General features: G+C 36.6%; 1 protein-coding gene across 3 annotated transcripts in view; it reads right to left on the bottom strand.

Moving 5' to 3' along the window:
• The window catches only part of LOC131959052 (serine-rich coiled-coil domain-containing protein 2-like), a 53146-nt gene that overhangs the window by 17771 nt on the left and 12499 nt on the right, over positions 1–22876 (bottom strand). For 2 of the 3 annotated variants that reach the window (XM_059324152.1, XM_059324150.1), the window contains exons 2-14: positions 13476–14680; positions 13194–13361; positions 11734–11913; positions 11250–11302; positions 9904–10074; positions 8321–8411; positions 6871–6955; positions 6318–6413; positions 6080–6194; positions 4876–4959; positions 3133–3219; positions 2911–3036; positions 1446–1551 (exon numbers count right to left, since the gene is read on the bottom strand). In XM_059324152.1, the coding sequence (XP_059180135.1) occupies positions 1446–1551; positions 2911–3036; positions 3133–3219; positions 4876–4959; positions 6080–6194; positions 6318–6413; positions 6871–6955; positions 8321–8411; positions 9904–10074; positions 11250–11302; positions 11734–11913; positions 13194–13361; positions 13476–14637 (2524 nt within the window). In that variant the 5' untranslated portion in view covers positions 14638–14680. The remainder of the gene's footprint in view (positions 1–1445; positions 1552–2910; positions 3037–3132; positions 3220–4875; positions 4960–6079; positions 6195–6317; positions 6414–6870; positions 6956–8320; positions 8412–9903; positions 10075–11249; positions 11303–11733; positions 11914–13193; positions 13362–13475; positions 14681–22876) is intronic. The other variant, XM_059324149.1, reaches the window with a different exon arrangement.

Here is a 22876-nt window from a genome sequence, read left to right as displayed (position 1 = left end):
AAATGATGCACAAAATTTAGATAATTATTTTACCTATCTATCAATCCCCCCTATTTATTTATTTATTTATTGTATTTTAATTATTTTACATTTTTACGCATTGGAAAACCTGTTTAAAAGTATTTATGTTTTTGCATTTATTTATTTATTATTTTAAATTCAATTAATTTTAGATTTTTTTTGTATTATATGATTGATAAACGCCCATTTAGTCGTGTGAAAACATCAGATTTAGGTTTGCAGGAACAGCTGTGACCATGAACGGTTCCCTAGTTGTGCCAACAGCTTGGTAAAACAGACTAATTTACAATACATTTTTAATACACTACTGGTCAAAAGTTTTAGAACACCCCAATTTTTCCAGTTTTTCATTGAAATTCAAGCAGTTCAAGTCAAATGAACAGCTTGAAAGGGTCCAAAGGTAAGTGGTGAACTGCCAGAGGTAAATAAAAAAAGGTAAGCTTAACCAAAACTGGAAAATAATGTACATTTCGGAATTATACAAGTAGGCCTTTTTCAGGGAACAAGAAATGGGTTAACAACTTAACTCTATGGAGTCTTGGGCTATTTTGTCCATTTTTGAATTCTTTTCATGTCTTTTTTTGGTCATTTTGTGTCTTTTGGTGTCTTTTTTTGTCATTTTGTGTCTTTTTTTTTGTCATTTTGTGTCTTTTGGTGTCTTTTTTTGTCATTTTGTGTCTTTTGGTGTCTTTTTTTGTCATTTTGTGTCTTTTATTGGTCATTTTGTGTCTTTTTTTAGTCATTTTGTGTCTTTTGGTGTCTTTTTTTGTCATTTTGTGTCTTTTATTGGTCATTTTGTGTCTTTTTTTAGTCATTTTGTGTCTTTTGGTGTCTTTTTTTGTCATTTTGTGTCTTTTGGTGTCTTTTTTTTGTCATTTTGTATCTTTTTTTTGGTCATTTTGTGTCTTTTTTTAGTCATTTTGTGTCTTTTGGTGTCTTTTTTGTCATTTTGTGTCTTTTGGTGTCTTTTTTTGTCATTTTGTGTCTTTTATTGGTCATTTTGTGTCTTTTTTTGTCATTTTGTATCTTTTTTTGGTCATTTTGTGTCTTTTTTTGTCATTTTGTGTATTTTTTGGTCATTTTGTGTCTTTTTTTAGTCCTTTAGTCCAACATAAAATGTGATTTTGAATCTTTTTTTTTACTTTCAAAACACTATCATGCTCAATAAAGAATTTTAAATGTTGCAAATGTGCATTAATTTCAGAGTACACTGAGACATTAAACTGCATCATTTTCAATTAAATTCTGGAAAAGTTGGTGTGTTCTAAAACTTTTGACCAGTAGTGTATAACAAGTTTCTTCTCAACTTTTTTGATGTAAGGTGCATGCATCCAGCTGAGAGGAGCCTGATGATGAGATGAACCAGTATGGTGATGGAGTTATAATGGTGTCTGATGGGAACTATGGGAGGTTATAGGACTCACTTTTTCTAGCGAGGTGGGAGGGGATGCTGGGCTTTGGCCTCGCCCTGTAAGGCCTGGAGCGCTGATACTGCCAGGGAGGAGAGAGGAAAGGAACAGGAGGAAAAGCCTGAGGAGACACAGAGGAGAGGAGGAGGAGGAGGAGGAGGAGGAGTCATCACGTTAAGGAGGAAGAAGGAGGACGAGAGGAGAACAGAGAGGAGGAGGATGAGAGGAGGAAGGGGAGTCTCAAGTTTCACTACTTAACTTTTTCCCACGGTCTCGTCTTTAAAAAGAAAAAGAAAAATCGCAATGCTGAAGTGCAAAATACACTAAATATCAAATCTGGAGATGAGTTTATTGTCCCACTTGTTATAAACGGACACATTAAAGACACAGAGAGGACAAATATAAAACAAGGAGACGTCATTTTATAACACAAAAGACGTTTTAAAAGTTATAAAAACCAAGAGAAAGCCAAAGAAAGTTTCACATATTTGCACTGATTTGTCTTCTTGAGACTTGTGTGGATTACAGCTTCTTAAGGCCCTGATTAGATGCATTAACAAAAAGCAGATTTTTTTTTGTTAATGCATCTAATCAGGGCCTGAAGAAGTTGTTCTGTGTTCATCATTGTGCTCTGAGTTTCATTACTGGTTTGGGAAATCGGACACATCATTGTTCTCTGTATGCCACAGCTGAAATGTCATCTTTTTTATTTTTTGCAGGCTCTCGTTGGTTAGTTTTTATCTATAAATGTATTCTTGGGCTGCTTCCCTCTCACCTGTGTTCATACTAGGGTCGAAACCAAACTCAACATGGTGTACACTCACAAATCATTGTACAGATGCTGGAGCAAAGAGTGAGAACTGAGTTAGGTCGGAAAACTTTCAGTTACGCCCCTTAATCATGGAACAATCTGCAAAAAGACTTGAAACTTAACGATTCTAAAGGACAAAGAAATGTCTTCTCTTGGTCAGTGTGACTGCTCCTTATAAGTCTACTACTGAGGCTCCTTCAGTGTTGTTGTGATGCTGGATTTGTATTTAATTGTTTATGATAACTGTGTTTAAATGTTGTAATTTGTCACTTTTTATGCTGCTTTCTTGGCCAGATCTCTCCTGGAAAAGAGATTTTTTTTTAATCTCAACGAGTAAATCAAGGATATATATAAAAAAGCAACAGAACGTTTTTTTTTATTAATAATACTATTTTTTTAAATTATTATTTCATTATGACATTTAATGCCCTGCTTAGCCTGCTGCCCCCGCGACCCAGCCCCGGATAAGCGGAGGAAAATGGATGGATGGATGGATGGATGTCTTTAATGTTTCAGGATCATTGTTTTGTTGATTATTGTTGGTAATTTTCAAGCACATTGGGCTGCAAGAAAGTTTATATTAAAGCTTGATAACAAATAATCAAAAGTCTGAGAGTGTGTGTGTGTGTGTGTGTGTGTGTGTGTGTGTGTGTGTGTGTGTGTTCTCACGGTGGTTTCTCTCCACGGCGTCTGCGAGGCGACGCTCTCTCTCTCCACCTCGTTCGTCTGTGTGTGTCGGTCCGTCCGTCCTGCCGTCTGCTGGCAGCGACACCTGGTGGCCGCTGGTGGAACTGTCTGCTCACACAGAAACACGTTTATAATGAGGTTTAACTGGAGTTTATATTGATAAAGACGACGTTTAAAATGTGGTTCATGTTTAGAGAGACGAACCAGTTTGAGGCAGAGCTCTGCGATGGTTCTGTCTCTGCTCCTCAGCTCCTCTCTGAGCTGATGCACCTCCTGCAGGAGAACCTGCATCTGAACACACAATAACACAGGTTAGGAGGCGGCAAAGGGATTCTGGGAAATTAATGGGAATTATTTAATTATTCAATTATTTATTTTAGGACAGCAAGTTTACTTTACAAAAGATTTTTAGATCACATTTTTTTCCAAATTGATGGACATCTTTTCAGAGAAAGTGTATATATTATTTATATAGTTTATGTATTTTCCCAGAAATTAACACAATAAACGATAGTATTGTGGAGTTCATCCTTTTCCACAGCAATGAATTTTTAAATCTCAATTGAAATGTGGAAAACAAATATTAAAACATCCTAAATAAATAAACTACAATCAAAACAAATAAAATAGACTCTCCAGCTGTTAACAGAAACTGCACTGAGAAAAATATTATATTATTATATTATATTATATAAATAATATATACATATACATATACATATAATATAGAAATAATATAAACAGCTGTTTCAGAGATTTTTTTTCCAATTTTCCTACTGCTTGTCAAACATTTGCAGTATAACTGAGAAAACACAAAAAGTCTCTGTTATAATGCGTCCACTGTAAGAGAGGCGTGGCTCCTTTAAGAGGCAGGACAGTCAGTGCTAACAGGCTAACAGTTAGCTCTGTAGCAGTACAGTGTGTATGTGCTAACAGGCTAACAGCTAGCTCTGTAGCAGTACAGTGTGTATGTGCTAACAGGCTAACAGTTAGCTCTGTATCAGTACAGTGTGTATGTGCTAACAGGCTAACAGTTAGCTCTGTAGCAGTACAGTGTGTATGTGCTAACAGGCTAACAGTTAGCTCTGTAGCAGTACAGTATGTATGTGCTAACAGGCTAACAGTTAGCTCTGTAGCAGTACAGTGTGTATGTGCTAACAGGCTAACAGCTAGCTCTATAGCAGTACAGTGTGTATATGCTAACAGGCTAACAGTTAGCTCTGTAGCAGTACAGTGTGTATGTGCTAATAGGCTAACAGTTAGCTCTGTAGCAGTACAGTGTGTATGTGCTAATAGGCTAACAGTTAGCTCTGTAGCAGTACAGTGTGTATGTGCTAATAGGCTAACAGTTAGCTCTGTAGCAGTACAGTGTGTATGTGCTAATAGGCTAACAGTTAGCTCTGTAGCACTACAGTGTGTATGTGCTTACAGGCTAACAGTTAGCTCTGTAGCAGTACAGTGTGTATGTGCTAATAGGCTAACAGTTAGCTCTGTAGCAGTACAGTGTGTATGTGCTAATAGGCTAACAGTTAGCTCTGTAGCAGTACAGTGTGTATGTGCTGCAGCAGCAGGTGTTCACTTAGTGACCTACGTATGTTCACAACAAGCACCAGACACAGTTAGAGATGCCGTTTTATTTATGATCAACGGCAGACACCACATGTACAGTTAGCATGCTGGTTTGTTTACAATAAGCTGCGGCTGCAGTTGTTGTTCTGCTGCTGATCTGAACAGTGAAATCCGAAATGTTCCCAGACAAATCTGCAGCAATGTGTGATGCTATCATGTCAATATGGAGCAAAATCTCTGAGAAATGTTTCCAGCAGCTTGTTGAATCAACGCCACGAAGAATAAAGGCAGTTTGGATATTTTCACTTCGGGTGTACTCCCTTTTGTTTGTTTTTCTTTCCTTTGAAGTGACTTAAATAAAGTTTTACAGGAGCTCACCTGAGTGTCGGAGCTGTGTGACGAGTCGTTGGTCTCAGGACTCAGAGTGTCCGTGGTCAGAGTGTCCTCGTCCACGTCCTCCTCCTGGACATTAAACACCACATGTTCATAACGAGAACATAACAAGCACACAGTGCAGCTCAAGAATCACAAATCCCAACCCTCCCCAGTCACTTGTGGTGTACCACAGGGCTCTGTCCTTGGCCCCTTTCTTTTCATCATCTATCTACTCCCGCTCGGTAATATCTTCAGGAATCACGGACTCAATTTTCATTGTTATGCAGACGACACGCAGCTCTATCTCTCCTGCAAACCTGGCTCCACACTTCCTCCTGCCACAGAAATCCCTCAATAAACTGCAATTTAGGGCTGCAACTAACGATTATTTTCATTATCGATTAATCTGTCGGTTATTTAAACGATGAATCGATTAGTTGTTTGGTCAATAAAATGTTCAAAAATATCAATGAGTGTTTCCCCAAACATAAGATGACGTCCTCAAATCTCTTGTTTTGTCCACAAACCAAAGAGATATTCAGTTTATTGGTATAAAGGAACAAAGAAACCAGAAATATTCACATTGAAGAAGCTGAAATCAGAGAATTTTGACTTATTGTCTGTAAAAAAAAACCTGCTCAAACCAATTATTAGATCATCAAAATAGTTGACGATTAATTTAATAATCGATTATTGTTCGATTAATCGAATAATTGTTGCAGCTTTAGTTTTTCGTGTGTTTTTATGTCAGTTTTTTTGTCATTTTTGCTTGTTTTATGTGTGTTTTTTGTATTTTTTTGGGGTGGTTTTTGTAAAAACAACAAAAAAAGTTTTTTAGGTGTTTTTGTGTTTTAAGTGGGTTTTTATGTTTGTGTTTTGTGTGTGTTTTTAGGGCTGCAACTAATGATTATTTAAACGAAATATCAATGAGTGTTTCCCAAACCACAAGATGACGTCCTCAAATCTCTTGTTTTGTCCACAAACCAAAGAGATATTCAGTTTATTGTCATAAAGGAACAAAGAAACCAGAAATATTCACATTGAAGAAGCTGAGAATTTGGACTTATTTGTCTTTAAAAACTGCTTAAACCAATTATTGGATTATGAAAATAGTTGATGATTAATTTAATAATCGATTATTGTTGGATTAATTGAATACTTGTTGCAGCTCTACTGTTAACATTAGTAGAAACTCCCTCCGTCTCACCTGCAGCAGTAACCTCTGCAGGTACTCCAGCTGGGATCTGACAGCAGAGCAGTCTTCAGCCAGGTCCTCCACATCCAGACCCAGACCAGGAGGACCAGGGGACAGACAGGGGGACCTGAGGAGGACAGAGACATGAGACACCTGTCTGCTGCCTTCAGGGACCAGCAACAAATACTTCATTACATTGAAGTGCCAGGAAATAATGAATAAAGATGATGAGTATTCTGCTCTGCGTCACCTCGGAGGACAGAGGTCTAGAATGAGGTCGCCGTCCCCAGTCAAGTCGGTCCTCTTGTTTCCAGGGTCCTCAGTCAGTTTGCAGCACTGGAAATCACTGTTTGTTAACAAGATAGTCAGTTAGTTAAATCTGTAATATAAGAGTAATATTACATATTACATGTAATATATTTATCTCAGAAATAAAGTGTTTTATTCCCTTTTTTCAAATGGTCATGACATTTCTTCTTCGTAAGCATTTAGATAGATAGATAGATAGATAGATAGATAGATAGATAGATAGATAGATAGATAGATGGATAGATGGATAGATGGATGGATAGATGGATAGATGGATAGATGGATAGATAGATAGATAGATAGATAGATAGATAGATAGATAGATAGATAGATGGATAGATGGATGGATAGATGGATAGATGGATAGATGGATAGATAGATAGATAGATAGATAGATAGATAGATAGATAGATGGATAGATGGATAGATAGATAGATAGATAGATAGATAGATGGATAGATAGATAGATAGATAATATAAAAATAATAAAAAACCTTTCGTTGTCGGTGTGGACATCCTGCGTCCCCCAGCAGAGCTGTCTCATCCTCCACTGAGCCATGTGGGCGATCCCGTCTCCATCTGCAGCACCAGGAAACAACAGGAAAGAAATAGTGTTGGGACAATGAAGCCTCGTGAAGCATTTCCTTTATTTTTTATTTTTATTTAAAAAAAAAAGGCTTCATCAATGGTGATTGAGTGTGTTTTCAGCCCTTTGTTAACCCATTGACGACGGGAAAGCATTACCGCATTTCTCCCATTAAAACCGGGAGCGCTGTTGCGTCACTCTACCATTAAGGCCGGGACAGCGGATATGTCATTTTGTAGTATTTGTATTTTTTCCACCTATTTTCGGTCTCTTGGCCAATGAAATGCATCAGAATCATGATCAGAATACATGTGGGAGTGTCGCAATGCAGCATCGGACTTTTCCAGAACTTTAAATCATGGAGGAAGACGACTATAGTGGAGGAGCTCAGCAGGAAGTGACGGAAGAGATCTGATGAAAACAGCACCGATGATTTTATTGCTGATCCGGACTTTGAACCCTCGGAACCAATCAACCAGATTTATTGATGAGGAATATGTTTTTAGACGACATATTTTCACTGAAGAACAGACAGATTTGTGGCCATCTGGAGATAATAATAATAATATTAATAATAATATATTAATATTAATAATAATAATAATAATAATAATAGGCTGATTGATTGTGATGATGATATAAGAAATCATGACTGTTTATGTCTTATATTACTTTATACGTCGTTGAGTACCCTGAAAAGTGCAATATATAAAATGTATTATTATTATTATGATAAAAAAAATGTTTTATTACAGTAGGCTAATGAGAACTATGTCTATTTCTTCCAATGGTCATATCATGTTTGCATCTTGCTAATGGGCATGTATTAGTATTATGCATAGTATTTTTATTCAGTCAAATGTAACATTTGCTGAGTTTGTTGATTTTTTAAAAAACTTTATTGGAGGTTTGGACAAATAAACTCAACTTCACATGAAAGCCACGGGTATAAGCTCTCAAATACTTTTTGAATTTAATTTCTATCTGCTACAGAGGCTGAAAAATATTCTGTTGAATTTCCAGAAAAACTTCAGGTTTTAGGGGGTTCTTTCAAAATCGCCCATAGGTTTTACAGGCGTTTTAGGCCTCAATGGGTTAAACAAAGAGCGCCATCTCTTGGGCTCCATAAAATAGATTTAAACATTGGGAACTTTACTGAAATTCTGATAGTATCCTTATTAAAGAGCCTTATTGGCCTCCTTTTTACTACAGTGAACCACACGTTTATGTATAATGACGTGTGCTACTTTTCTGTACTGCAAGCCGCTCATGTGGGTCGTTTTAGTAACACTTATATGGGTTGTTATGGTGTTGACAAAGAAGCTCTTGTGTTTATTTTGGATCTTGTTGATATTTACCGCTGTGCAGCGAGCCGTCTTCTGGCAGGTCGTCATCTAGCATGAGGTCATCATCGTCCAGGTCACATGACTCCAGGTTGTTCAAGACGTCCTGAAACACACAGAAACAGATAAATACATGGTGTTTTTTATTACATATTTCAAAATGTGATACATACTTTACCTTAAAAGATATTTTGGTTTTAATTTGCCTGATTTATTAACCGTTCTATAAATTAAACAATTATTTCTGTAATAATCAATATAATGTAACATAAAGGTATATAATGTTTGCTTCATTTATTTACCTTTCTATGTATTATTTAGATCCATTGTTAAAGTTATTTTTGTGTTTTTATATATGTTTAACCCTTTTAAAATGGATATATTGAATTATTTGTTTGTTTGCATTTTCCGAGACTTTTCTATTTCTATTTATTTTCTATTTCTGTATTATTTCATTTATACCAATTTGCAGAGGAAATGCTCTAGTTTACTGTACAAATAACAAAACAATTAAATGTTTGGTATTGATAAAGAATCAAATAATTATTTAACAGTGACTCATTTCTCTGCATTAATGAATCTCACATAGAGAATAAACATTTATTTGACTGACCTCCCCACATATTTCCACTGGGTGGTGCTCTCGGTCCATGAGGAAGCATTACATGGACTTTAGTCAGACTGAGGGACTTATCTTGTTTCAGACAAGGATCACCTTATATTATGTAAAGGGTTTTCAACGAAAGTCTGGTTGATTTTTACAATCAAGAACTGTAAAACTGAGAGGGGGCCGGGATATGCAAGATAGAAAATATCAGATATTTTCTGCACTAAATTTCAGTGTACTTTGTACAATGAGAAAGATCATTCATTCATACAGAGGATGAGAAAAGATATATTGATCTGTTATTGTTTTTTCACTTAAAAGGTCACCTAACACACATATTAAAGAAAGCCATATATATATATATAAAATCAATTAATGTCTTTTTTTATCATTATTAATATTTTATTTTCCTTCACTTATATTCTTCATATTTGTTGCTATTGTTATTATTTATATGTATAATTTTATCTTTAATTAAATAATGGTCACACACACACACACACACACACACACACACACACCAAGGTTATAATAGTTTTGGATTTTTCATTAATTTTTTTTTTTATTAAAAAAATTCAGTTAGTTTTAATGAGTTTTTAGAGTGAGTTTGCTAGTTTTAATTAGTATTTAATTTTTGGAAAATGCTTAGTTTTAGTTTAGTTTTTATTAGTTGTAGTTGTTTTGTAATGGGGTATTTATTGGGTCCAGATTCAATAAGGTCACAATAAATGTTTCCTTTATTTCCTTTGTCTGATCCATCTCAGCCCCAATAAGTTTATTAAGTCATAAAACCAGATAGATGAAATAGATTTCATATCAACCAAAAAGGTTTACGTGTGAAAAAAGTTGACAAAGACGAAAACAAAGTACATTTTCACTATAATTTTAGTTAGTTTCAGTTAGTTATCGTTTTATTATTTTTATTTCAGTAAACGAAAATGTTTTTTCAATCTAGTTTTCGTTCACTATAATAACTTTGCTACAGACTTACGATGCTGTTGAGGTCGGAGTCGAAGCTCCCGATGTGGTGGGTGGTGTTGCTGTTGGTGTTGATGGAGGCGGTGGCGGCGCCCCCCAGAGGCTCCAGACCCTCCTCGTCCCACATGTAGGTTCCTCCAGAACCACAGCTGTCGGAGGGGGACAGGTCCAGGGACAAGCCGCCCTAAAAACACACAGAGAGGACATGGACGCTTTTATTTTGTAGTTTATTCACCATGCCATAGCAAGCTGTGCACTGTAACATGGTTATTGAAGCGTCTGTGTGTGTGTGTGTGTCTCGTATGTGTCTTGCTCATGGTACGAAGGTGTTTATCCTCAATTTTGAAGATTTTTTAATTCATTTTTCTAAATATCATTATTTACGTAGGACATGTTGCAGCATTGCACTGTTTCTGATTGGACGCCTTTTAGTGGAGCTCCGCCCCCTTTTATGGGAGCTCCGCCCCATTGTGTGATAGGCCTACACCTGGTCAGTAACACAGTAATTCTCTCTGGATTTCCACCCTGACTCATCTCATATGAAGTCTATTTATCCTACCTATCTTTAGGAGTTTTAAAGTGGCTACAAGGTTCAATTTTCCAATAATATTCTAATAGTTTACAGAGAATATCAATGTTCAATGTGTATGTGCAGGATGGTGTGGTATCTTATGAAAAGTAAGTGTTTTATGGAGTTGCAGACGAATACATACTTCCTACGGGCACTGCACTAGTCTGATAAACACAAATGTTGTAAAAGGGACCAAAAAAGACACAAATGACCAAAAAAAGACACAAAATTACCAAAATAAGACACAAAAGGACCAAAAAATAACACAAAATTACAAAAAAAAGACACAAAATGACTATAAAAAGATACAAAATGACAAAATGACACAAAATGACAAAAAAGACACAAAATGACACAAAATTACCAAAAAAAGACACAAAATGACAAAATTACCATAAAAAGATACAAAATGATAAAAAAAATTACACAAAATGACAAAAAAAAGACGAAAAGACAAACTTACCAAAAAGACACAAAATGACCAAAAAAAGATACAAAATGACAAAAAAAGACACAAAATTACCAAAAAGACACAAAATGACCAAAAAAAGATACAAAATGACAAAAAATGACACAAAATTACCAAAAATCCTTATACATGTTAATAATTTGAATTAATCCATTATATTAATATTGTAAGCCCTTATACACTTGCTATCATTTTTGAAAATAAAAGCTGAAGAGAAAATGGTCAGATACCTAATTTGTTGTTTTGTACGTACAATTAAATAATTTTGGTAAAGAAACATAATATTTTTAAACACAGATATGAAATAAAATGAGTGTACCTGCTCATGGTAGTCTGGCTGACTGGTTCTCCTCTGATGCTCCTCTTGCTCACCTGGAGAAAGTTAAAGTATTTTTAAAATGTATTATTATTATTTTTCTTTTTTTGTGTGTTGTTGTTGTTTGTTTGTTTGTTTATTGTTGTCTCATTGTGACTACATGGGTGTATGTGTACTTATGTGTTTGCAAGTTAATAACAAGTTATGTATGTAAATAATGGTAATAACAAGTTTATATACTACATTACTATGTGTTATACATACATATATATACATATTATTGTTATATAACTGAATATAGTAAATTAACATAGGGAGAAGGGATTTAATACGCTTTGACTCCTTTTAAACACAAATAAGTGTTGTCTTGTTATTGTTTCATTTTGTGTTGTTGTCTTGTATTTATTGTTGTTCGTTTGTTTTTAAATGTTCATCTTTTATTTTGTGTTCAAATAAATTCTCAATCATTCGTCCTGTAACAACTCACCGCTGAGCCTCACGCCGGTCCAGTCCATCCCGTCGTCAAGGAAACAAAGCGCCACCGTCTTGGTGACGCCGTTGACACCTGACACCTTTTCTTCATCGAACCGAGGGCTCGATTGGTCGAGCCCCGAATAATCCTCGTCGTTTTTAGAGGAGAGGAGCAGAATGCCGACACCTCCGTTTCCTAAAAAAAGACAAGATAAGAAGCTGTTAATTTCATGTTATTATATAAATTAATTAAATAAGTTTTATTTCAGTGAACCTGTAACCATGTGACTACAACTCTCGGGTCAGGAGCATTATACCAAATTGCACTACACCTGTGTGTTCCCAACCTTTTTCTTGAGGGACCCACATTTTTACCATTGTAAACTTTGGCAACCCCCCCATTGTCCATTGCTTCTGTGAAGCCGAACTCAATGTGACTGTCATGGTAGCCTCTCTTTTTCTTTTTGAGATATTCAGCATTTTTGTCTCCCTGATGCTTCGCCTTTTTTCCATTAGCTCTGTGTTTCTGTTGTTAGGTGAGGTTACCGCTAGGTGAGGTTATCGCTAGGTGAGGTTACTGCTAGGTGAGGTTACCGCTAGGTGAGGTTACCGCTAGGTGAGGTTACCGCTAGGTGAGGTTACCTCTAGGTGAGGTTACAGCTAGGTGAGGTTACCGCTAGGTGAGGTTACCGCTAGGTGAGGTTACCTCTAGGTGAGGTTACCGCTAGGTGAGGTTACCGCTAGGTGAGGTTACCTCTAGGTGAGGTTACCGCTAGGTGAGGTTACCTCTAGGTGAGGTTACCGTTAGGTGAGGTTACCGCTAGGTGAGGTTACCTCTAGGTGAGGTTACCTCTAGGTGAGGTTACCACTAGGTGAGGTTACCGCTAGGTGAGGTTACTGCTAGGTGAGGTTACCTGTGTATACTGCAGGAGGGATGTTACACATGTCCTTATTCTCGCGATATAGCCTTATTTTTAAACTTTTTGATTTTTCTATTTAAATACATGAATAAACGTTTAATGTAGCCCTTATTTAGTTGTTTTTGTCCCACTAATGAATTAAATGCTGACTCATCTATATTCAACACATTAGACTTATTACATCCCTTAAAATCAAGAGGGCTTTGTGACCCCCCGTGGATCTTTGGCGCCCCCCTGGGGGGGTCGGGCCCCCCCTGTTGGGAATCACTGATCTAGACGATTTGCTGGTGTGTGCTTCGTCAGAAGTCCTAGCGCGAAGCCACACAGAGGCTGTCTTGGCACATTTGTTTGCACTCGGGCTGCATTTTAATGCAGAGAAGAGTTGCCTAGCCCAAACTGTTGTAACCACACATGTCACTCGGCGGTGAAGGTAGGCATCCTTCCAGTGGCGGACTCAGACTGTTTGAATGGCGAATAAATAAAAAGGGCCCATTCTGCACAACATCTGCAATTCATTTGGTATAATGCTCCTGACCCAAGGGTTGTGTTTTCTCACCAAGATTGTCAAAGTCGTCCATGTACTCCTGGCTGGTGTCGTTTCTGTCCAGAGACGAGGTGGAGGACAGGGACATGTCCTCCAACGTCTCCCCCATGATCGACACCTCTCCCTGGGACGCTGGCTCTTCCGACAGCCCCTCCCTCTCTGGAGCCTCTGGAGAACTCTCTGATAGTGACAAGAGGAAATGCGGTTAATTTAATAGTGGACAACTTAATGGATTAATGGGTAAATCTTTACAGTTTTACAGGGTTTTGTACAGTTTGAACTGGAATCAGATACCTGTACTGGTTTCTGTCTTGGACGGCGTCTCCACTGAGCTCCTCCATGCCGACACTCCTCCGTTCACTTCCTGTTCAGCTGCAGCCTTATTGGTTGAGGTGACTCTGAGGGGGCGGGACTGCTTGATGAGTGACGGGCGGGACAGCTTGTAGCTGATGACGCTAGGCTTGGAGGCGGGGCCGAGGCTGGAGAGGAGGGGCTTCTTTAAGGCGGTGGGGGGCAGGAGGGACGGCGTGCTGAACCCTGACCTCCCCGGAGAACTGGGAGTTTTACCCCGTCCTCCTCTGGCGGCCCGGTGGACGGAGGACGAGGCGGTGAGGGTCGGCGAGGGCTGCCGCTGCACCTGATTGAGGCTCTGCGACCGGAAACGATCGCTCTCCGTGAGCGGGGCGGGCGGCGGCGCCGAGCCGAGGCTGTCGCTGGAGTGGGAGCGGCTCGCCGGAAGTTTCTTTTGGAGCGGCGACCCGGACCGGGAGCCGGGTCCCGAACCTGCCAGCGGTTTCTTTTGTAGCGGCGACCCGGACCGAGAGCCGGGTCCCGAACCACCCGGCCTGGCGAAGCTCTGAGGAGGTCTCAGAGACCTGCCGATCCCAAGTTTGGACCCATAAAGACCATTCGCGGTCGGTTTAGATCCACTTTTTGAGACAGGAAGTGTTCTGGGGCTGGACTGTGGCGATGGTGACGTCACGGGAAGACCGAAGCCACGCCCCTTTCCTTCAGAGGACACAGTAATCTTCTTCTGGGACCCCGTAGGTGATTCCAGTTGGCGCTGGGAGTAATACTGGATGTTACTGGTTTGTTTGGCGTTCTTGCCCTTTCCTTGCCTCCAGTCCAGATCCCCATCACCGCCACCATCTCCGTCTCCGTCCTCCACCACCTCGTTCTCCTTCCTCCATTTCATGGAAATGGAGGAGGGCATTCTGATGAACCGGTTCTGTTTAACAGAAGCAGCCGGCGCCGTCGTCAAGCCGCCGTTGACCCCCGCTGGGCCGGGGTGGTGGTAGAACCCGTTGGTTAGGAGGCGGGCGGTGGGGAAGCTGGCCGTGGCGGCGGAGGCGGCCACGCCCGCCGTCTGAGTGCCGTTCGGCCTGGAGCCGAACTTGGGCAGCCTAGAAACCATGGTCGGCATGGCGATAGGGTCCGCGAGAGGAGGGGCTGACATCAGACAGGGCCAACTTCACCATGGAGACACGGGTCACAGGAAGCTGGAGGAGGAGAAGAGGAAGAAGAAGAAGAAGAAGAAGAAGAAGAAGAAGGAGAAGGAGGAGGAGGAGGAGGAGGAGGAGGAGGAGAAGAAGAAGAAGAAGAAGATTACCATTAACCCTTTGATGCTCAACATATAAACACCTTCTAATGCACAACATGGGTCAAAAGATTAAGATTTCTAAATGTAGAAATATAAACAAGATGTATCATTTTAATAAGTTTTTATTTAGTTATATACATTTTTTGAGTTCTTGAGATATGTTTTATTTTGAGTGTTGAGTTAATTATATTGTTTCATCTGCAGTTTTGCAGATATTATAGCAAATATCAGGATGGCTTTTAAGATTTATTTATTTTATTTTATTTATTTAAGAAACTGTTGGTAACACTTTATATTAGGGAACACATATTCAACAATAATTAGTTGCTTATTAGCATGCAAATTAGTAACATATTGTCTCTTAATAAGTCATTATTAAGTAGTTATTAATGCCTTATTCTGCATGGCCTTATTATACAACCAGTAAGACATTAACTAAGAGTTTTTTTACTTAAAAACCTCAGAATTATTGATTATTAGTAGTAAGTAAGGAAGTTGTTTTCAACATAAACAAACATTTAAAATTGTGCTTCTGCTTTCATATTATATATAAACCAGTGTAAAGGCCTTTAATCTGGATGTTGAAGATTTCAGAGAGAAAAATTCCCCCACAGATTACCAAGATGACGTGGTAGTTCAGAGTTTAACATTCTCACAAGAAGACTGTAAAAAATGATTATATAATTATTATAATGCAGACCTGAGTCAGTGGAAAATCCAGAGAGACACTTAACTGTCAGTGTGATTAACAAGTCCAACACTGCAGGCTGTGTGTTACCTCAGCACACACACACACACACACACACACACACACACACACACACACACACACACACACACCACGCCCCGCCCCTAATAAAAACAATCAGACAGATAGTAATCAGACAAATGAAGTTCTGCAGGACAGAGTTCACATCCTGTTTATACACACACACACACACACACACACACACACACTCTTGTACTTCTATCTTTGTGAGGACCCTCATTGTAACAGTGAATTCCCTGCTAAGGTTATAATAGTTTTTTCATTAGTTTTAGTTTTAAATTTGCTGTGAATTTTTGTTTTCAAGTTCAGTTAGTTTTAATGAGTTTTTAGAGTGAGTTAGCTAGTTTTAGTTTAGTATTTATTTTTTTTAAATGCTTTAGTTTTAGTTTAGTTTTTATTAGTTGTAGTGTTTTGTAATGGGGTATTTGTTGGGTGGGAGATTAAAAGAGGTCACAGTAAATTTTGCCTTTATTTCCTTTGTCTGATCCATCTTCATTATGTATGAAAAAAGTTGACAAAGAGGAAAACGAAGGACATTTTCACTATAATTTTAGTTAGTTTTGTAACCACACAATACAGTTTCAGGTAATTATCATTATCATGTAACCTTTAACCCTTAAAACAAAGTCTGAAATCTAAAAAAAAGCCTTTAAAGAAGTGAGGACCGGCCGAAATGTCCTCACTTTGCAAAAATGTCCTCACTCTGTTGGTTAAAAACGTGTTCTGGTCCTCACTATGTAGGAAGAACAAGAACACACACACACACACACACACACACACACTGAAAGACAACTTGAATTTAAAAAAAGAACATGCAAAAACCTGCATAGCTCTTTTAATTATTTAACGACTAATCAGTTCCCAAAGCAGCTTTTACTTTTTCTTTCCTTGTTTCTGATGCAATGGGATATTAATATCACGGTGCATGATGCAAAAAGGAACAAACTAAATAAATAAACAAGCATAATCCTCCTCAGTTATTCAGTTATGTGTCAGCCCGAGGCCACCACAGCTGAAACTAACCTGAGCATCACAAGCTTCCCTTGAAGCCTGAATTAAACCTGCTGACATCTGTTTTTCTCCAGCAGAAGAAAGAGAGGTGTGACCGAAGAGAAACTTGTGATTTCAGTGTGAGAGGAAAATAATAAAAGGTCATTTTAAACTGATCATCTTAATGTCATGAAGAGCTAAAAAAAAAAGAAAAGAAACAAAGATGACGATAAGAATGTCAGATACAAACTGCAGTTTTCCTTCCTCATCAGATTCAACCGAATGTTAAACTGATCTGTTTTGAAGTTTTTCCATCTCTAAAGAGGAAGATAAACTAATAAAGTGTTTTCCTGTAAAGATGATGAGTCACACTGCTGCGTCACCATCACAAAGAGTGAATAAAAAATGGTCAGAAATTTGTCCGGAATCTCATGTTAAGACACAAAGAGCTGGAGAACAACCAGCAGACCTGAAGGACGGTAAGCCAGCAGAGACACAGACCTCAAAACAAAACAACAACAAGCAACCAGAGAACCAAGAGAACCAACAACCTGCAACACAACCGGAAGAAACAACTGAAAACAAACAATCTGGGAGGACAGAATGAAGGATCTACAAGACAGAACCAGCAGGAGCAAAGAACTACAACCAGAGAACAAAAGATCAGAAGGAAAAAACCTGAAAAGCCTTTAACCCATAAGAACCCAGAGCCAGTAATCCTTAAAAAGGAAAAAAGTTATGGGTGATATACCACAGACCAAGTGGACCTTATGATATCTCTTATTTTAAAATGAATAAACTGGACACCTATTCTGCTTACAGAAACACAAATTTACCTTTTTCTTTGCATCTCCACAACATATATCAAAATTGTGACATTAATAGCGCTGTTTAACAATAAATAATTTTTTTAGATTTGTTTTTAACTATCAAAATAATATTAAATCAATAATAAATAAAAACAAGTAACCATCTGCCTTTTTTTGTTTTCATCTCCACAACATATATCATAATTGTGACTTTAATAGTGCTGTTAGACAACAAATTCCATTTCAGATTTGTTTTTAAGTAACAAAATAATAATAAATCGATAATAAATAAATAAAAATAAATAACACTGCCTTATTTGACGCCTTCTCAACAAGATACTGTAGCTGTAGGACACTTTAAAAAAAAACGTAACATGAACATTACTAAAACATTTAAAATGTTTGTGACACTCGTGTCACCGTGGGTTCTTATGGGTTAAAAAACCACCAAATAGTTATCAAATCATTTCTAAAAGCAGCTTAATATGATATATGTTGGGTTTTTTTGTATTAATCACTAGGACAGGAATCAAATTCAAACACTTTTTCAAGCTTCATCAGTGCCTTATTACAGCTGTTAATGTAAATTAGGCCTACATATTTATATATATATATAAATATATATATATATATATATATATATATATATATATATATAGACATTACATACTGATTATGTCACTTCCTTGTGTTACATTGGTTTTTGTATTTATGGTATTTTCTTACATTCATGCATGAGTATTCTTAAGAATGAATGGTTATTGCTCTTTGAAAAGGTGTACTTGCATTATAACCCTATGATATTATTCTTACTGTATTTAAGTGGCGTAAGCTGGTCATGAAATTACAATAATATCATTTATCGCATTCATTTCTGGGACAATATATCGTCAAACAAATCTTGTTTTCGTCACAGACCTAAATACAACAATCCATCCTGTGACTGGTTTCAAAAACGTTTGTTATTTTGTAGATTTCTGTATTTTTTTTAGCAATTCTATGGCGAGCACTTGTGAGAAACCCTCTTATTGTGAATGTAGTGCGTCAGCCTTCCAGCCTCTGGATGCTCCAGGTCTCTACTTTGTGGTTTGTAGAGTTTCATGAGGCTGTGATTATCCTAGAAGATAATAGCAGCTCATTTTATACAAGGAGCTCAAGTTTCACTGACTAACATCATCACACATGGAGAACATTGGGCTCTTTAACCCATTTAAGGCGGGAAAGCATTACCGCATGTCAACCATTAAAACCTGTTGGGGCGCTGTTGTGTTATTCTACCATTAAAGGCAGGAAAATCGGATACGTTGTTTTGTAGTTTTTGTAGTTTTTTCCACTTATTTTCAGTCTCTTGGCCAATGAAATGCATCAGAATACATGTGGGAGTGTTGCAAAGCACCATGGGACTTTTCCAGAACTTTGAAATTATCACCAAAAAAAGACACAAAATGACTAAAAAAAGACACAAAATGACTAAAAAAGTCACAAAATGACCCAAAAAAAACACAAAAAGACATAAAATGACTAAAAAAAGACACAAAATGATCAAAAAAAAGTCAAAATGACCCAAAAAAGACATAAAATGACTAAAAGACACAAAATGATCAAAAAAAGACAAAATGACAAAGAAAAGACATAAAATGACGAAAAAAAAAGACTTAAAATGACTAAAAAAAGACACAAAAAAAAGACATAAAATGACAAAAAAAAGACAAAATGATCAAAAAAAGACAAAATGACAAAAAAAAGACATAAAATGACGAAAAAAAAGACTTAAAATGATCAAAAAAAGACACAAAATGACCAAAAAAAGACATAAAAAGAGACAAAATTACAAAAAAAGACAAAAAATGACTAAAAAAAGACAATTTTCACCTATTGTCAGTCTCTTGGCCAATGAAATGCATCAGAATACATGTGGGAGTGTCGCAATGCATCATGGGACTTTTCCAGAACTTATAAATCATGGAGGAAGACGACTATAGTGGAGGCATATTTATATATATATTTTTATATATATATATATATATATATATATATATATATATATATATATATATATATGAGCAGCTCAGCAGTAAGTGACGGAAGCGATCTGATGAAAACAGCGCCGATGATTTAATTGCTGATCTGGACTTTGAACCCTCAGAACCAATCGACCAGATTTATGGATGAGAATATGTTTTTAGACGACATATTTTCACTGAAGAACAGACAGATTTGTGGCCATCTGGAGATAATAATAATAATATTAATATATTAATAATAATAATAATAATAATTGATTGTGATGATGATAAAACAAATCATGACTGTTTATGTCTTATATTACTTTATGCCTCGTTGAGTACCCTGAAAAGTGTAATATATGAAATGTATTATTATTATTTATTATCATTATGATTATTATTTTTTTTATTATTATTACAGTAGGCTAATGAGAACTATGTCTATTTCTTACAATGGTCATATCATGTTTGCATCTTGCTGATGGGCATGTATTAGTATTATGCATCGGATATTATGCATAACATTTGCTGAGTTTGTTCATTTTTAAAACAAAATTTATTGAAGGTTTGGACAAATAAACTCAACTTCGTATGAAAGCCACGGGTATAAGCTCTCAAATACTTTTTGAATTTCATTTCTATCTGCTACAGAGGCTGAAAAACCGAGGTTTTACAGGCGTTTTTTTCCAGGCACTTCCTGTTAAGTTGTTGTTAACTCAACTTGTAACGTAGTTAGATTTAATGAGTAATATTGCATGCAATCTGTTGCCTCAATTTCATTGAGTAGCTATTGTTTATCTTTTTTTTTTTACAGTGTGAATATCTGCAAATAGAGAGTTTTAATGTCAATAACAAATTGAGAAATATCCAACTACTGACTTTGGCTTTGGGGTGTGCCATATCGTATCGTTCACGATTATACCGGTATAATTTTTTTTTATGGGTAAAAAAAATGCATATCATGATATTGGCAACATTCCTACTTCTTGACGTAGTGGCGTGAGGGTTTCTCATTAATTACATCACATTTCAAGCTACTGAAAGTACATCTAATATAACTGACCCCCTAGATCAGGGGTCTCAAACTCAAATAACCTGGGGGCCGCTGGAGGCAGTATCAAAATGACCAAAAAAAGACACAAAATGACAAAAAAAGACACAAAATGACAGAAGAAAACAAAAGTACTTAAAAAATAAACAAAATGTCCAAAAAAAGACACAAAATGACAGAAAATAACTAAATTACTTCAAAAAAAGAAACAAAATTAGTTTTTTAAAAAGACACAAAATGACCAAAAAAAGTAATTAAAGGGACCTTCCACACACAACACAGTAAAGTGCCATTCATATAAAACTCACATTAAACTTTCATATCAAGGTAGGGGCCACAAAATATCGTCACAAGGGCCACAATTGGCCCGCGGGCCGCCAGTTTGAGACCCCTGCCCTAGATTGTTTTTTTTGTTTTTTTTTAATTGCTAATACTCAAGAATCAGGAGTCATTTTTTTTTTGTATTTTTGCAACTGCTGATATTTGAAATTTACACTACATTTAGATTTAGGATTGATTTTTATTTATTTATACAGACTAAAAAAAATCATTTTCCATATATTTTTCAGTATTTTTTAATATCGTCAAGAATATCGTTATCGCAAAAATACTCGTATTTATTTTTTGACAGTTTCTTCTCTCCCTCTACACTCTGGTGATGACATCACACACTGTGACACGAACATTCCGTGCAATACACACCCATTATAATCTCAGAATTTCTCCAAAAATGATCATGGTCATTGAACAGGGATTGATAAAAAACTATATGACCTATCGAAACGTGGATTAATACACCGATACACAAGACTTGTGTCTACTGTTTAAAGTTTAAATGGAGTCTCTAGGTGAAATTATGCCGGAGAAGTAGACGTTTAAGAAATCTCCAATTATTGTTCTTTTTTGCTCATTTCTTTCGGCCGTCCCCATTCATTTCAATGCAAAATTTTGGGCATATATCGTGATAATCTTTTAGGGACATATCGCCCACCCCTACTTTGGACTCAGTGGAATAAATGAGCAGGTTTAGGATAGAAGAGTGACTCGTGGCTGCAGAGAGCAGCTCCAGAGTTGCTGACGTCGAGACCTTGACTGTTATCGACTGAAGCGTAGCAGCTAAAGATCCCATGATGAGATGAGCCAGAAAACAGCAGCAGAGTGATTCTCATTTAAAGGTGCAGCTCATAGCAAAAATCCAAGAGCATTGAATACATATTTTCTTTCACCCTTTATAACAAATACAATCTAAAGTCACTGTTTAATATGAATTTATCATCTATTTGAACATTTTTTAAGGTATTTTCTGACATTTTTAGAGACACTGTGAGCAACAAAATTCATTACCGTAACACATTTTTAAATAGAAATGTAAATAAAATATACATATATAAATAAATAAATATACATATATATCTACATACATAAAAAAGAAAGAAAAACCAACAACAAAACATATATATACACATTTAAATTTAGTTATATGGACAAATACTGAAATAGTTATAACACAGATAGATTTCAAGGGTGTCTCTCAAAGCATCAGAGCCTCCTGCTTATGATGAACTATTTGATTTTTTTTATGATTTAATGACTATTCAAATATTCTAAAATCGATGCCCATCCCTAGCTGTATGTATGTTGTACTATAACGAAACCAAAACCTCAGGACGCTTTATTTATGGTTGCAGTTCTTTTGTTAGTTTGTCCTGTAAATTGTTGCTATTTATTTTAAGTTCAGCATTTTATTAACTACCTCAGACATTGTGATTTCCTTTATTTGTTAAAGAAAAATACTGCTGTGTTATTGTTTTTCAATTAAATAAGATTCAAACATTGAAGGTGTATTCTGTGAGTTATAAAAAAAATCGGTATCGGACAAAATCGGAATCAGCAGGTCAGGCTTTTTAAAAAAAAGGTGATCGGACAGAAAATTGCTATCGGTGCACCCCCTAATTTTTTAAAATCTCAACAAGAGTTTTGCCTGGTTAAATAAAGGATATATATATAAAACAACACTAGTTGGATGGGGAGCTATTTTCAGATTTCTCCAGAGATTAGTTGGGTTCAAGTCTGAACTCTGGCTGGGGCCACTAAAGCAGCTATTCTCAACCTTGGGGTCGGGACCCCAATTGGGGGTCGTGAGATGATTTCTGGGGGTCGCCAAATCATTTTGGAAGTCAGCTCTGTCTCCACTGTGTTAAAGTGTTCATTGTGTTTTAGTCTTTTTGGTCATTTAATGTCTTTTTTTGGTAATTTTGTGGGGTTTTTTGGTAATTTTGTTGTCAATTTTATGTCTTTTTTGGTCCTTTGTTTTTTCCTTTTTTTGGTAATTTTTTTGTCATTTTGTATCTTTTTTTAGTCGTGTTCGTGTATTTTTTGGTCATTTTGTGTTGTTTTTTTAGTTATTTTGTATTTTTTTAGTCGTTTTGTGTATTTTCTGGTCGTTTTGTGTTTTTTTGGTCATTTTTGT

This window comes from Centropristis striata, chromosome 21, assembly GCF_030273125.1.
Source record: "Centropristis striata isolate RG_2023a ecotype Rhode Island chromosome 21, C.striata_1.0, whole genome shotgun sequence".
NCBI lineage: Eukaryota > Metazoa > Chordata > Actinopteri > Perciformes > Serranidae > Centropristis > Centropristis striata.
This window is presented reverse-complemented; position numbering and strand designations above follow the sequence as displayed.